This window comes from Aythya fuligula, chromosome 4 (assembly GCF_009819795.1).
Source record: "Aythya fuligula isolate bAytFul2 chromosome 4, bAytFul2.pri, whole genome shotgun sequence".
Lineage (NCBI taxonomy): Eukaryota > Metazoa > Chordata > Aves > Anseriformes > Anatidae > Aythya > Aythya fuligula.
Genome location: NC_045562.1, coordinates 48,021,053 through 48,036,479, shown reverse-complemented (window position 1 = coordinate 48,036,479; position 15,427 = coordinate 48,021,053). Strand labels below are relative to the sequence as shown.

Sequence of the window (15,427 nt, the reverse complement as noted above, 5' to 3'; positions counted from 1 at the left end):
AGCCAACTCATCCTTCCAGAGTATTTTTACATTTACTTGAACTTGTGCTGAGGCTCTACTCTATAAACATGTTACAGTCACACAATATTTAGCCTAGGCATGCACAAAGGCAAGTTAAATGCAACTTGGGACATATCTGACACTGTTATGTGTGAGAACACTACAGTAAGACTCAAAGAATCTGAAAAGAACCACAATATGGTTCCTTTTAAGCAGTTAAGCCAGATTAGGTTGTTTCCATACAACTGTTCCTGAGAATCTAGTATAAATTACATCATGGAAATGATCCAGCTTAAATATCCAAACCAACATAAAGTAATGATGGGAACAGCAGCGATCCTATGAAAAAGCCTTTGTTTTTCTCTCTCCTCCACAAATATCTGCACTATTAGCAGGGGGCCATTCAGATTAAGGACATATCTCTGTCTCCTCCCCAGTTTGCCAAGGAGGATACTGACATTTTTGAGGTGTAGCAGATAAATGGAAAAATCACCACTCCGATCTATATTCCATTCGCCTCTAAAGCACACTTATTCACTGAGATGAATGGGTCCCTTTACATGTCTTTGATAGGGCTATTACCCTGGAAAGTCCCCTGAATGCCTCATTTAGTTTATTTCCTAGTAGCCCAAACTGTATTCGGGCCAAATGCCTGGAGAATGGGCTTCACTGAGCAGAGAGGTACTTGCATTCCTGGAGTCCAGGAATGCAGTCATCACTGTTGGCTTAAAAGCACTCCCTCCACACTCCCACTCTTCTGCAGATGGTGTCTGTTGCATTGGCACCAGCACTCATGTGCTCAAATGGTTATCCACAACTTATTTAAGTTCTAACTTAATAACAAGTTAGAACACCCCTGGTTTTTTTGTTTATTTTAAAGTTCAAGAAAAGGGAGTGAGAGACATGGCAAAAAGAGCAGCCAGGACAGTTTATTTGGCCTACAGCACCCATCAGGAACCAACCTCCTGTGCTGTGTACAACCCTCACGCCATGCATCAGGCTCAAATTTAAGGGATGGGCAGGCAAGGCAACAAAAAGCAATCCTGTGAAAATAACTCAAGAGCTGTATCATGCCTACATGGATGACTTAACTGAAGTCAATTTGAAGAAAAATTAAGTCTAATCCCCACTCCACAGCTAGGTTAACATGACAGAATTAAACTCTGTTGGCCACAATAAATGTAATAGCTATTATCTCTGAAACATCCTCTCTAAATACACCTTTTAGTACCACTTCTCTGCTGGTTTTCCCCCTCCTTATGTTATCTTATTCCAATTTGTAATTCCACATCCAGAGATAAGAGCTAAGGCTGGACTGCATTTTGTGAAATACACATTATACTCCAGGGACTGGAACTTGGTTAGAATGTAAGTCTGGTTTGTCTTCACTTTCAGGAAATCACCATGCAGGAAAGTACGTAAAAGCTGTAACAGCTGTAACGGATGTTAAGAGCTCAGCGCAGTCGAAAGTGAGCCAAATGCCTCACTCATTTCCCTTCCTGCAGTAGTGAGCGGTGTGGTGTCTACTTAAACTGGGCTGTCAGCACCTAGCAGCACAGAACAGCCTATAAACTTAAACCAGTACTACCTGTACTATACCAGTACTATAAAGTGTTACTATTAGCTACATGCAGTAAGAGTCTCTGAAAGTACTGGAGAATCTTTTACCAGCATGTACAGCACAAATGTGCTGGTAAAACCCCATACAGGCTCAAGTTATTAGCTGCACAAACATTTTACCCAGTGTATTCCATAGGGAATGTATATACAAGTATGATTAATTACAACATTTGGCGTTTAGACAGTTAAAACATTAACTGCTGCTTTTGCATCTGGGGATGGAGGATTTGCTAAACCCATACTGGGTTCTTAAGATGAAAAGAAAAGGTTACACACCAAGTTATAAGGATCATTGCCTGCAGCATATCCATGATCCTCAGAAAATTTCCATCCATTTGGTCTAATTTGCTCAAGTGAGACAGGATACCAATAACTTACTAAAAATTTGTTATAAAATCTGTCTTGCAGCCAAGAGGTTGTATATAAAAGGTAGATAATCCTATTCAATATGCTATGCTGACTGGAGATATTTAGAAGAGTGGCTAATTGGGAACAACTAGCAATTCTACTGGATAGAGAGCAAAGTAAAAAGCCTAGCTTACAACAGTGGTGGTTATTTTGGCATGGTTGTGTGAGTTTTAATAGCGGACAGTCACAGGGAAGGTATCAAAAAAGCATGCCTGCCAAGTGTCCTTTCCTTTTACTTTGCTTCTCATCACCAATCCCATACATAGACCCAGCTGAGCTGGGATGAGAAATAATCCCTGTTTTAACCAGACTTCCACCTGCACAGAAAGGGCCTTTTAAAGATCTTATTAAAAAATCAGCACAAAGCTGAATTGCAGGTTTCAGTACATGGCATTACTGCCAAAAATATTTTCCAAAGAATTTTGCAAAAAGTTAACAAGAGTCACACTTGTTCCAAGATTAAGGTTGCAAATTTGTCCTGGTCAAGGACTCAAATGACGTTTAATAGATTTGTAACTCGCAGTACTCCTCCTCCCTCCCTCACCGCCCCCAAGAAAGTCCTCTCCTTACCAATATCCCTTGACTTTATTTTGGCAGGCAGTAGATTTTATAGTGATTTTGTTCCCCGGCTTACAGTTTGTAAAATGACTTAGAATACCCACTTTGTTAATGTTAAACCCAGAATAACGGTTTTAGCTTTAAAGGCTTTAAAGTTTCAAACATAATGAAATTCACTGCTAACATAACTATAAAAATGCGTCAAAACCAGATGAAAATCACTAACAAATGGCCTTAAGTTAAATTGGTACAATGTTCTTAGTGCATGGAAGGACTGTTAGTAGGAATACACACATATTTTTTTTTTGTTTTAATTCACAGTTCACCACTATTAAGTAAAAGCCAATGAAAAGCCATATTCTGCCTTCTGCTACAAAGGAGTGTGAATTTAGGCTTTGACATCTGAGCAGCTGTTTTTTAATTTAAAAAAAAAAAAGAAAAAAGAAAAAAAAAAAACGAAAAAGCTTTAAGAAGTTGTCACTTGCATGACAATAAAGTGAGATTCTAAGTCAGCCTTTCCTGGTGTGTCTGCTTGTGGGCCCACTGCAGAACCCAGCTTACGAATACACCTGGCTTCATGCAGAATAGTTTCAGTGATACAAACAAAACCACTCAAATACATGCTAAAATATTCTGTTTGATTGATGCAGTGTACTGAGTTTCAAGCTTTCAGTTGCAAACATCCTCACTGAAGTAAAGCTCTCCAAAGCGCCTGAATATCTTTCTAACGCTGTAAAAAACCTATCAGCTCTTCAGGACATTTATCACAAAAAGCAAAGCCTTTTACATTGCTGCAAATGCCTGTATCAGAACACAGAGCACAAGGAATTCATGCCATATGTTTTTGTGGCTTGTAACAAGCACTCTATGTTTATGCATACAGATAGGATTTCAAGGATTAGAAATTATGATGTGTTCACAACAGCTTGCTCCACTTTGTGTGGATCAGTCATCTCAAGAATGCAGCTCAATGCACTGCCATGCTTGAATATTCTAATTTCTAAAATCTGAGGTGAATTAAGGGCCAAATTCTGACATTTGACTTACTGCACAGGACTAATTAGCAACAGAAGAATCATGACTATGACTATCTAAGGCCAGTAGTCATTACCTACAAATCCTTATTAATTTCAATGGGAGGTCTAAGGACTTTATTTTCTAGCGGACAACCAAACTTCTGATGGTCACTCAGGGCCTGCTTGGGACTATCTATTGTTATTTACCTACCATGCTTCTCTCCCATATTTACATACCTTGAAAGGAATACTGTTAAAGAGATGCTTCTTACCTTTTCAGTTTAAAAGAATGTGCTTAGTGTAATTTACTGATACAGTTGATGCTAAAACTTAATCCTGGTTTTCAAGAGATGTTCCAACAAGAACAGGTGCTACCGTATTACCTCCTGATAGGGATGCCACCGCCTTTTACTACAGTAAGGGAAAATTCAAAGAGGTTAGAGAGAAACATTAAAGGAAATGGGAACATTTAAATCTCAGCTATTTAGTAGAATTTTATTGCCTGTTTGAAAGGTATACCTAATTGAACGGACTGTTTAACTTCACAGTGAAAGTAAACAAGTTTGATTTTACAGATGCAATAAGGTTTATGTCTCTAAGCATCCCTTAGATTTTTTTAGTTACTGAGTTACTAAAGAAATCAAAATCAGAGGTAGTGTATGTATGCCTTTAGGTACTTATTCTGTGATTTTTTAGAACTTGCCAATTGCTTCCACTTTAGTCACAACATTAGCATTACTGGCTACAGTTGTCTCAAATAAGGCTCCTCAGGGGGCATTTGATACTAAAGAACTCATGGATATCAAATATACTTGTCAAGTGCCCATCAGAAAAAAAAAAAAAAAAAAAAAAGGAGAAAAAAAACTGTGTATTGAAAATCATGAAATAAGGTTGCAGTGAAAGTTGAGACAGTAAGCTGCAAAATGATGAAAAACACAGCAGTCATTTTATTTCCAGCTAAGGAACTCCATCCAGGTCCACTAGTGTAACTGTGCAGGCATAAATGGGATCAGATTTTTTTTCCAGCCTCTTTACAGAGAAGTGGCTCAACCTAAAATAAGACCCTTAATTGATTACCCGGCTTCATTCCTTGGATTCTGTAGCTTTATCATTCCCAATAAAAGTGATTTTGACGGACACTGGCAAATGTATGTAGCTTACGAATGATACAGCTGCAATCCAAAGAGACATTAGTACCTGAGTGTGATGTAGGGATGCACCATTTAGCCAGGTAAAGTACCTAAAACTTGGCTGTAACAAGCAGAAAACCTGAATGTAAGCAATTTTATACTCTTGGTCCAAAACAACTTCGGAGCAACCCTCACATGTCTGTGACCTCAAAAATACAGTGACCAACCCCACTTTTTTTTTCCCCCTTCTTCAGTGCACGTGTGCCTAGAGCAGCCCACCTCCCCAGACTCACGCATGTGCCTGTTTTCACCCACTTTCCTCCAACGTGAAGTGAAGCGAGGCTTCCCACACAGGCGTTTGGGGTGCAGAGCCCAAGCCCCCACGTGCGTGTGGCCGTGCATGTGCTCCCACGCGGCAGCCAGACCTCGCTGGCGCCGAGATAGCGACGGGTGTACGATGGGTGTACGCTCAACAGCGTAACTCCGAAACGCCAAGCGAGGGCAGAACCAAAACTCCACTTCGCAGCCGCCACAGTCGCTCACGGATGTTGACGGGGCCTTAAAGCTCCCGGCTGGCAGGCGAGTTTTCCCAGCCCGCACCACTTGTGGCTGCGAGGAGGGAGCCCCGCAGCTCTGAGCGCCCTGCTCCGTTCGCAGCCTCCCCTGGCCCTCGGCGGGGCTCCGTGCGAGCAGCATCTCCGGCAGGGCCTCGCCGCCAGCGCGGGACGGCAGCGGGGCTCGGAGCGGGAACGGGCCCCGGCCACGCCGCTCCTTGTGCCCGGCCGCCGCCGATGAAGGAAGGGACCCCCCCGTCCCCCATCTCTCCCCACACGCCTTCTCCCCTCCTCCCGCTGCCCCCTTACCTGTGCTGCAGCCCCACCAGCCCCAGCGTGATGACATGGGGCACGTCCAGCTCGGTGGGCCACACGCCGGAGGCGATGCAGCCGAACACGCCGCACTCCTCGCGGATGCCCAGCTCCTCCAGCTCCATGGCGGCAGCGGGGAACCGGGCACCCAGCCCCGGGCAGCGGCGTGTGGCGGCGGCGGCTCCCCTCCCGCTCTCGTCTCTCCCTTCCTCCCTCCCTGCCTCACGCAGCCAACAGCGCCGCGCGGGGCCGCCGTCGCCTGCCTCATTTACATGCGGGGGGGCTGCGGCCCCGCACGCCGCCCCCTGCCCCGCCGGGGGGCTCGGGGGCTGCCGGGGGGGGAACGGGGGCGGAGGGCTGGGGGGCGGCTGGGGATTGAGGGGGGGGGTGGGCACCAAGAGGAGGCGCGGGGTGGCGGCCATTAGCGCTGCCCGCCCCCCCGCCTGCCCGCCCCTTGTCGCGGCCCTTCTTACCGCGGCGCCGAGGCCCGGCGGGGCGCGCTGAAGGCTCTGTCCTGTGCCCTAGGTGCCTGCCGCCGCCGCTCCCGCCGCCATCGCCATCGCCATGGCCCCCGCCGGCTCAGGTAACCGTCGGGGCGCTGAGGGGGCCGGTAACGGCCGGGGGCTGCTGGTGGTCGTGGTGGTTTGGGGAGAGAGGGAGTAGCGCTGCCGCCTGTGGGCTCTGGCGGCGTGAAGTAAAAGTTTTTCGTCACAAAACTTTTTTTTTTTTTTAATATATATTTTTATTTTACTTTATTTTATTTATTTTGATTGGGGGGGGGGGGGTGCACGCTGATCGCCGCGCCCCTGAGGCGAGGCGCGAGAGCTCCCCCTCAGAGCGCGAGTCCCGTGGTTTAAAAGTAGTTTTAAAGAGAAATAACTAAGTAAAAAGTAGTAAAAGTAGCAGAAGTAGCCACCACGCGCTTGCAGCGGCCGCGTGAGGAAAGTTAGCCCGCGCCTCCTGCAGTGGGAGTGGGGATGCTGCTGGGCACGGAGCTGCTCGGGTGTGAGGAACAAGAAGGCTCTTTCGATCTCAAATCTTTCTTTCTGTTGTTCTGTAGAGCTGAAACTTGGCAAAAAAGTGAACGAAGGTAAAACAAAAGAAGTGTACGAGCTGCCAGATATCCCGGGATGTGTTCTGATGCAGTCGAAAGACCAAATAACAGCGGGAAACGCGGCCAGGAAGGACCGAATGGAGGGGAAGGCTGCCATTTCCAACACAACCACGAGCTGTGTGTTTCAGCTGCTCCAAGAAGCTGGTAAGTGTTCTGAAGGCAGAACAAATGCCTGCGTATTGAGATGGTGTTGCAAGCCATTGATGCTTCTGTACTGATTTATCCTGCCTCGAGGCTGTGATGCTTTCGGTTTTGTCTTTCTTTTTCATTACTTCATAGTTCGGCTTTTTTCCTTCTAGTGCTACAGACCTGGGTAGGTGACTTGGTCGTTTAGACCATGAGAGTATGTGAAGTAACCTAATCCACCACTATAGTTCCTCGTGTTTGTCTGGACATACCCTTAACCCTCCCCTCTGCTACAAAGCCCCGGCTGAGTAGCAGTTGCTCTAAAAGCTGTATTATCTGTTATAAATTGATAGATCTCAGTCAAACAGTAAAATCAGTGTGTTTCAGATGTGACGGAGAGAAGGGAGCTTTCTGTATAGTTGTATCTACCTCTGTTTCTATGCAAGTATTTCTTCAAGGACAGGTGGAGGTGAAGGCCTTTTGTGAATGGATTGGTGGAGAAAGAAGACTTGATCAAGTTGTTCAGTATGATCCTCAATCACTGGCTTTCCTAGGAAGCTTGTTGTTGATATGGTACAAAGAAGTCTCTAGGTATTGGTTCTAATTTAGAAGGAATGAATTACTTGGCTTTGCCTAATTCTATATGGCCAATAATTAAGCTACTAATTTTAATACCCTACATATGCAGCATGAAATCAAAATGCTAAGGAGCTGCCTCAAAGACCCTTAAATGGCTTTCACTCAGTAGCTTCAGGTGCTATGGAAAAGTATACAGAGTAAATTGTAGCTGCAGTTTAAAGCAACAAAAGAAGTAGGGTTCTGCCCTGGTTTGGTTATATGACAGGCATAAATTTCAGATAACATGCATGCCTTATTGTAGAAATAGTTTGTTTGCTTTTTTCACAACTCTTCTTGACCTACTTTATCAAAGGTAGTGATTTACAAACGCTTCTGTTAAAGTTTCTCTCCCACTTAGAGCAGAGCAAACATCAGCCTTTCAAAAGCACACATCTGCAGTAATTGAAAACTGTAGTAAATAAAAAAAGCTATGAGGGGGATTTAATGCCTAGATTTAGAAGTTACTTGGTAGGCAGTTCCTTTCTTTTAATCATTGTCCTTGAGGGCCTTACAATAAACTATAAAGATGTGATTTCAGTACTGTATTTTTAGGTTCTTCCACTGTCACTGGAAGTGGAATGGAACAGAGCTACTTCTTGAAGTGATTGTTTGCAGATCCTTTGTTCTCTTTTTCTGGCAGATGCAGTTGGGTTTGACATTTGTCTTTCCCTAGGAGTGAGATAAGAAAAGAGCTGTGTTACACTTAAAATGACTATTGGCACCAATTGGCTGTCAATGTTTAATATGTTCTTGTATCTTAAAATCATGTAAGATATGCTGGAGGAGATTCTTATTTATATGTATTGCTGAGTCTTAATGTCTGTTGTCCAACAAATCACAATGATCTAGTGCCCTACATAAATGTTAGACCTTCCTTTAATTAAAAAAACTAAGTCATTCTTTCCCTTGCCCCATCCTCTTTTGTGAATGAAGTAGCAAAAATTACCTTCTATTTTGCTGTCTTTTGCTAACTCCAATTGCCCTTCACCGTACGATGTTCCAGTCCATAGATCTTCCACCAGAGGGTATATTTGGGTACTGTTGCTGCTAACTTTTGCTTTAAAAACAAACCATCATGAGGGAAGGATTTGCAGCAATTGGATTTCTGACCAGAGCAGAAGGACCTGAGCAACAGGTGAACATGGCATGATAAAACTGGCAAACTACTGACCTGTAGGAAAATAATGGCAGTGAAGGCCTTTTGCAAGACAAAAATGAAGCCTTCTTGTTAGGCTTAAAATACCTTGAAGAGATTCAGTGTATCCCTGAAGTCCAGAGAAAAATAAGATTTGTTTGTGCTTAAACTTAAAGATGCTTTTGAGTCTTGTTTCAGTTGTGGAGTTTGCGTAGTAATGGAACTAATCTTTATATTTAGGAATCAAAACGGCTTTTGTCAGAAAACACAGTGACACAGCATTCATAGCAGCTCACTGTGAAATGATCCCGATCGAATGGGTGTGCAGAAGAATTGCTACTGGCTCCTTCCTCAAAAGAAACCCTGGTGTCAAAGAAGGCTATAAGTTTTACCCACCCAAAATTGAGATGTTTTTCAAGGTAAGTTTCCTCTCCTGCGGTGTTAATCAAACTTAGAGCTAGAAAAACTCTGTAGCATCTTTCTAAAAATGCTGGTGAATAGCAGGTTGCACTAGCAATTGACCTTCTTTTAGGGTTGGTGGTATCACTCGCTATCTTGAAACTTTCTCATATTCTCATCCAAGAGCTGTTTGGTCCAAAGCACATACAGTGCAATACTGGCTCACGGGGGCATGAAAGAGTAACAAGCCAAATGGGATAGAAAGGAGACGCTTTCTGATATATTCCAGGAAGAGCTGTGTCTTGTGAACTATGACCTAAAGTGCTTGTGTTTTGTGGTTTGTTTGTTGTGGTTTTTTTTGTTTGTTTTCTTGTTTTTTTGCTCTTGGAATGCTGTCCAAACTTGAAGTGTTTTGAAAAATGTTAAAGTGTTACAAGTGTGTTTAATGCTGCTCTCTGTTTTTAAGCACTAATTACAAAATTCTAGTTACGAGCCAGTATCTTTTTTATCTTAAGCCTAAATGTACTATCTTCTAATGGTTATTTTTCCATTATAGTAAACTTAACTTACATTCTCTTACCTGTTTTGGTTTTCTTAATAGGATGATGCCAACAATGATCCACAGTGGTCTGAAGAGCAGCTAATTGAAGCAAAATTCTCTTTTGCTGGACTTACTATTGGCCAGACGGAAGTGGATATTATGGCTCGTTCTACTCAAGCTATTTTTGAGATCCTGGAAAAATCATGGCAGCCCCAAAACTGCACTCTGGTAGACCTGAAGGTATGCAAGTACGACTTCTCATGATCCTTGTTCTGACAGGAAAGATATCACTGAGTAGTTCCTAAGATAGGATTCTTGTTGTCTTTTTAGATTGAATTTGGTGTTAATATTTTGACAAAAGAAATCGTTCTTGCTGATGTTATTGATAATGATTCATGGAGACTGTGGCCATCAGGAGACAGAAGCCAGCAGAAGGACAAACAGGTAATGTTTAGTCTTTTTATCTTCTAAGTCATTTGGAAAGGAGAAAGAAAAAAGTAAAACAGTCACTTAAATACCTGCTTTCGGAGTGCTTTTTTTTCCCGGATAGCAGGAAGCAGGGTTATTACTCTATTGTTGAACTTAAATCAGGAAACAGAACTACTCAGTTGTTTACTTTACCTGAATCATGTAGTAGCATGTCAGAGTGAATTGCTCTGTGCTTTTTGTTCATCTACTTAAAGTGAGGTACACCGTAATGTCATGCAGAACCTAGGCTGGCTAGTGCAATGCTGCTGCAGGCTGTCGGGTCACTACAAGTTCCAACTTTACATTATTTAAATTAATTAATTCCAATTAAAAAATAAATTAGTTGGATGTTTTCTTAAGCTTACCCGTTGGGAAGTTAGCAAAACCTTGATACTTGGTGTGGCTAAAAGCCTTCCATGTTAACAAATGGCTATGAATTATAACATAGATGGTTGTTTACTGAGGTAGTTGTTCATTAGTTCTTCCTTGCTTTCATCTTTCATGTTCATGTATAAAAGAAGTAATTGTATCCATTTCAGCCCTTACTTTGGTATGATTAAAAACTTGGCTCTTTCCACTTCATATTCTATGCAAAGAAAAGGACTTACAGAAGAGAGCTTCTAAAGTAACTACCATTATTGTCTCTCCTTCCTTGTTAGAAATGGCATCAATATTTCAGCTGGGGTATTCTTAATTACGATAGCAAAATGAGTGCTTTTTGTACCCAAAGCACAACATCAATTTTCACACTTGTTTTTGTTCTTTTTTTTCTTTTTCAGTCCTATCGAGACCTGAAAGAAGTGACTCCTGAAGCACTGCAAATGGTTAAGAGAAACTTTGAATGGGTTGCAGAAAGAGTAGAGGTATGTACGTGTGGGGTTTTCGTGTTTGGTTTCGGGTTGGTCAGTTGGTTTTCTCCTCTAATGAACAATGTATGTAGAATCCTACTGACTCTTTTTCCTTCTCCTGCCCCTACCCCCTTCTCCTCCATAGCTGCTTCTGAAAACAAAGAGCCAAGGTAGAGTTGTGGTATTGATGGGATCCCCTTCTGACCTCAGTCACTGTGAAAAAATAAAGAAGGCATGTGCAACCTTTGGAATTCCTTGTGAGTTAAGAGTAACCTCTGCCCACAAAGGGCCAGATGAAACTCTGAGGATCAAAGCAGAATACGAAGGTAAATGCCAAAGAAATTAGTTAGATTGAGTTTCAGATTGTACATGATATTGAGAGTTAGATTGAAACAATCTAACAAAAATTATTTGTCATTTTAAGGAGTTGTGTGGGTGTCTCTTCCAAATTTTGTTAAACACGACTAAGCTGTTACAATGTACTTCTTCATTTGCTAATTACATAATGATAGGTTATAGGCTGCACTAAGCAATTATGGAATAATGCATTGTCCCACAGCCCAGACACAACTTCCATTACTCAAAAGCCTGAACTCTGCTTTTAACCCAGTACCTGAACTGCTTTGTCCAGGCCTTGATAATATTTATACCAGCATCAGTGGCAAGATGCTACAGGAAGTGTATTTCTGAAATGGGGAAGTGATGATTTCTCTAGCAACTAAATGTTTTTATATGTTACTTACAGGGCAGATGTTGCCGCCATCATCCTACCTGTTTATTGAAAATACACTTAATAATTTTAGATGCCATGAGAAAAATGTGATTTAAATCTGTATTTCTACCAAGAAAACTTGACATCTCTTTAAAAAGGTGTATATGCTACCAGAGAAGAGCGAAGAATTAACTATTTATGCTTATAGGAGTAGTGTACTTCCTACAGAGGAAAAACTGACAGATGAGCTATGAGGGGAAGCAGTTAAAGACTCAATGACAGTACAGGTGTGGTAACTACAGTTAAAAGGCACTTGTTCAAAGGTGAATTGGTTAAGACCTTATAGAATAGAAACATAGCTTAACATTTGAGCAAGAATACAGCCAACTAAGTCTCCAGTATCTTTAAATGCTGCTTTTTTCAAAAGCTAAGCAGCACTTAGTCATCTGATAATGGTACTTTTCCTCAGAGGCAGAGTAAGGCATGCTAACTTCAGTTTACAGTAGGCAATATCTGGGTTTTAAGGCTCCAAGATTTGACTTAGTTTTGCAAAGGAGAAATTCAAGATAAAACTTTAGTGCTATGTAGCAGAATCAACAAAACTAACTGCAGGCAGAAGAGCTGTATACTCTGATAAAGAGCCTACAAAAGCAAGTGGGAGGAAACAAGGTGGATTGCTTATCTGATGTTCTTCTTTGCTTTTCTTCCCCCTCCTAAGGAGATGGAATCCCGACTGTGTTTGTTGCAGTGGCTGGCAGAAGCAATGGTTTGGGGCCAGTGATGTCGGGTAACACTGCTTACCCAGTTGTCAACTGTCCTCCACTTTCTGCTGACTGGGGTGCCCAGGATGTGTGGTCTTCTCTCAGACTACCCAGTGGTAAGACAATCTTCAACCGGTGCTGTTGTACTGATATAGCTCTACTTGTTCTAGCCTATGTGTGTGTGCGCACGCACTGTTTGGAACAGTGGATCAGTACTGAACAAAGTCTTTAGAAATCTCTTGCACACATTCTCTTTTTTTCCTGGGCTTTTTGCAATCAAATCAGTAGAGCAAAGATTACATACAAATACCCTTTGAAAGATACAATCCTTTGCTTATCCTTACTAAACATCTGAATTTGAAGCTGGAATTGGTATGAATGGGAACTTTTTTTGTTCTACTTATAGAGCTGCATTTTACTATGATCAAAAAAGAAAAGCCTTTCTACAATTGGCTTATAACAGTGCATTATTGCCTGCATGGATTTTAATCTTTGTTAGCGACTAGAATGGATGTTTGACAGCACAAAGGCCCAGAAGTCTGTTACCTCTGAATGAGGAGAGTCATTTGTTATGCTGGCTTCTGGTTTCAAATGCCACAAAGAGAAGTAATGAACATGGGACACTTCAGGAGTTTCAAAACTAGATCATGCAGCTCCTGAGTGCTGAAACAAGCATTGTTTTAAGTTGTTATTTAGAGTCAGTGTTTTGCTTGTGCCTAGAAAACATGCTTTGGTAGGTGTAGGTGACGTTTTCCTTTCTTTGCAGGCCTCGGCTGTCCTACTACTCTGTCACCTGAAGGAGCTGCTCAGTTTGCTGCCCAGATATTTGGGTTAAACAACCACTTGGTGTGGGCCAAACTGCGATCAAGCATGTTAAACACATGGATCTCCTTGAAGCAGGCTGACAAAAAGCTTCGAGAGTGCACCTTGTAAGTCAAACTAACGAGTAACTTTTCTAGCTACACAAAACTAATGGCGTGTACATTCATTAGGGTTCTCAGTTGGATGAGCTGAGAAATTCTGCATCTTTTCTGACAGAAGAAAGAATCTTTAGAGCAGTAGATGGAGTCTGCTGTGTCCTCATCCCTCTCTTCTGTATTTTTTTTTTTTTGGTTTTAAGTTTTTTAATATAACTTAGTAAAAGATGGGGAAAATAGTATTTTAGTTACCTTTCTGCTGCTCCAAAATAGTGCTGTTCTGCTTTTCAGTGTAGACTACAGCTGATGTTCATGTCAAGATAATGATTCGGTGATTCAAATAGAAATCCCCTTGTTTTCTGTTTCTGTAACAGTAATATTCTTCCATAGTAATAATGTATGTCCTGAACTTTATTAACTCAACAGGACTAACTAAAACTAGTACTGATACTGTTCTGCTTGCAATGATGGTATGCTTTCCTTTAGCAATAAAATGGCAACATATGCTGTATTAATAAGAAAATAATCTGGAAAAATGTAAGAGCCTGAAAGAAATATCTGCCTTATTTAAAAATCACAAATATCCATTATATTTTCTCATGTGTGTATGTATGCACATATACATCCCGTCACTATCTTCTCAAATGCTGTGATGAAGTTAACACCAGTTCTGTTTTTCACAAGTTATAGATCTGAATGGAATTGTAACTAGGCTTGTTGCCTACTTGCTGTAACCCTGGACTAGTCAAGTCTTTGCCCTTTAAATACTAGGCCAATCTCTAGGACCTATGTGGTGTTGTCAGACTATCCTCATACACTTCAGTAACTTTAGCTGTATGTATCTATATTCCCTCACTCATTGTTTCTATGGGAATTGTACTGAACTGAAGGTGGGAACAAATGATAAAGCACCAAACTACTGGGGGAAATCTAAGCATGATTGTCTCGTCTTTGCACATACCATTCTTCTAAATAGGTACTGATTCTGAGAAATATGCAATTATTCAATGTATGTAACATTCATGCTTTTTATAATTAAATAAACTATTGAATTCAAAGCTGTTCATGGAGACTTGATAAACACAAATTAGTCATCAGCTGTCGTGTATAACTTCATGATCTGAAATTAGGTGAAACACTTGTTGAAGTTTATGTGCTAAATTTGCACAAGGGTGGCTTTTTCAAGGTGAAGTAATAAACAACATTGCTCCCTGTTACAGGAAGCTGTGTTGCTTTGTTCATAAAATATACCCTTCTGTTATTGTGTAATGGGTCACACCTCTTAGTGAGGAGAACTGGATTACTTTCTTCTAGCCTTCTTGGTCACAGGAAGGGATCGCAGCTTCTCTCTTAACTATATGGCAGCACTCTAAATAGTGCTGTCTTCTGCAGTGCAGTCTTTTTAAATTGATCAACTCTCATCTTGTGCTCAGACAAGCACCAGAGCAAGCAAGGGGGAGTGTAGCACTTCACCCCCTACCAGCAGAAGAATGAGGCTATTTACAAGCTGAATACATGTATGGCATTTATTTCTTTTCTCCCTACCCAACACACCTGGACAGGCTACTAATCAACCTGATGAGCTTATCAGTCACCCACCTATCACAGAACTATCATGATATACCTGCAGCCAGCCCTTTGCATCCCCCTCATCCCCATGGTAGGGGTATGTGTAGTGCTGTCTGCATAATCTTCCACCTATGCAACAAAAAATAGTAATACTCCATAGGTTGACTGTTAAAACCTGGCATGGTATGCACTAGTGCTAGTTTCTTTCTTCAAGTTGCTTGCTCCCTGATGATAATAACTTCATTTGTAAAAAAAAAAAAAAAAAAAAAAAAGTGCCAAGCTATATTAGGCATGAGCATGTTAAGTGCCTTAGTTGCCACAGAGAAGATCATGCTTAAGCTTTTGGGTGTTTTTCTTTTTTTGTAGTCTGTACTAACTCATCAGAAGCAAAGCCACGTTTGTGACGTTGTCTTGCAAAGAAGAGACAAGTACTAAGAGAGGGCAGTTAGCATTAATGGTACATTGCTGTGATGAGCAGAGGAAACTTAGAGTGGCTTATTACTGCAAGGATGTTAACACTTCTGCCTCTAGGACAACTCTTAACAGCAAGTTCTTCCCAAAGTTTGTGCTGTGAAATGCAAGTGCTTCCCTCATTTTTCAGCATTCCATTTATTGTACTGA

At 41.7% G+C, this 15,427-nt stretch overlaps 2 protein-coding genes across 4 annotated transcripts in view; one reads left to right on the top strand and one right to left on the bottom strand.

Annotated features, from left to right (window-relative positions):
• Positions 1–5,866, bottom strand: part of PPAT (phosphoribosyl pyrophosphate amidotransferase) — a 45,947-nt gene extending 40,081 nt beyond the window's left edge. Inside the window, exon 1 of the mRNA XM_032186806.1 lies at positions 5,596–5,866. Coding sequence (XP_032042697.1) covers positions 5,596–5,723 — 128 coding nt within the window. The 5' untranslated portion in view covers positions 5,724–5,866. The remainder of the gene's footprint in view (positions 1–5,595) is intronic.
• Positions 1–13,401, top strand: part of LOC116488853 — a 37,986-nt gene extending 24,585 nt beyond the window's left edge. For all 3 annotated transcript variants that reach the window (XM_032186804.1, XM_032186805.1, XM_032186803.1), the window contains 9 exons: positions 6,124–6,181; positions 6,659–6,856; positions 8,832–9,010; positions 9,592–9,771; positions 9,862–9,975; positions 10,779–10,862; positions 10,993–11,173; positions 12,278–12,436; positions 13,087–13,401. In XM_032186804.1, the coding sequence (XP_032042695.1) occupies positions 6,124–6,181; positions 6,659–6,856; positions 8,832–9,010; positions 9,592–9,771; positions 9,862–9,975; positions 10,779–10,862; positions 10,993–11,173; positions 12,278–12,436; positions 13,087–13,253 (1,320 nt within the window). In that variant the 3' untranslated portion in view covers positions 13,254–13,401. The remainder of the gene's footprint in view (positions 1–6,123; positions 6,182–6,658; positions 6,857–8,831; positions 9,011–9,591; positions 9,772–9,861; positions 9,976–10,778; positions 10,863–10,992; positions 11,174–12,277; positions 12,437–13,086) is intronic.
• The last annotated feature ends 2,026 nt before the right edge of the window (positions 13,402–15,427 follow it).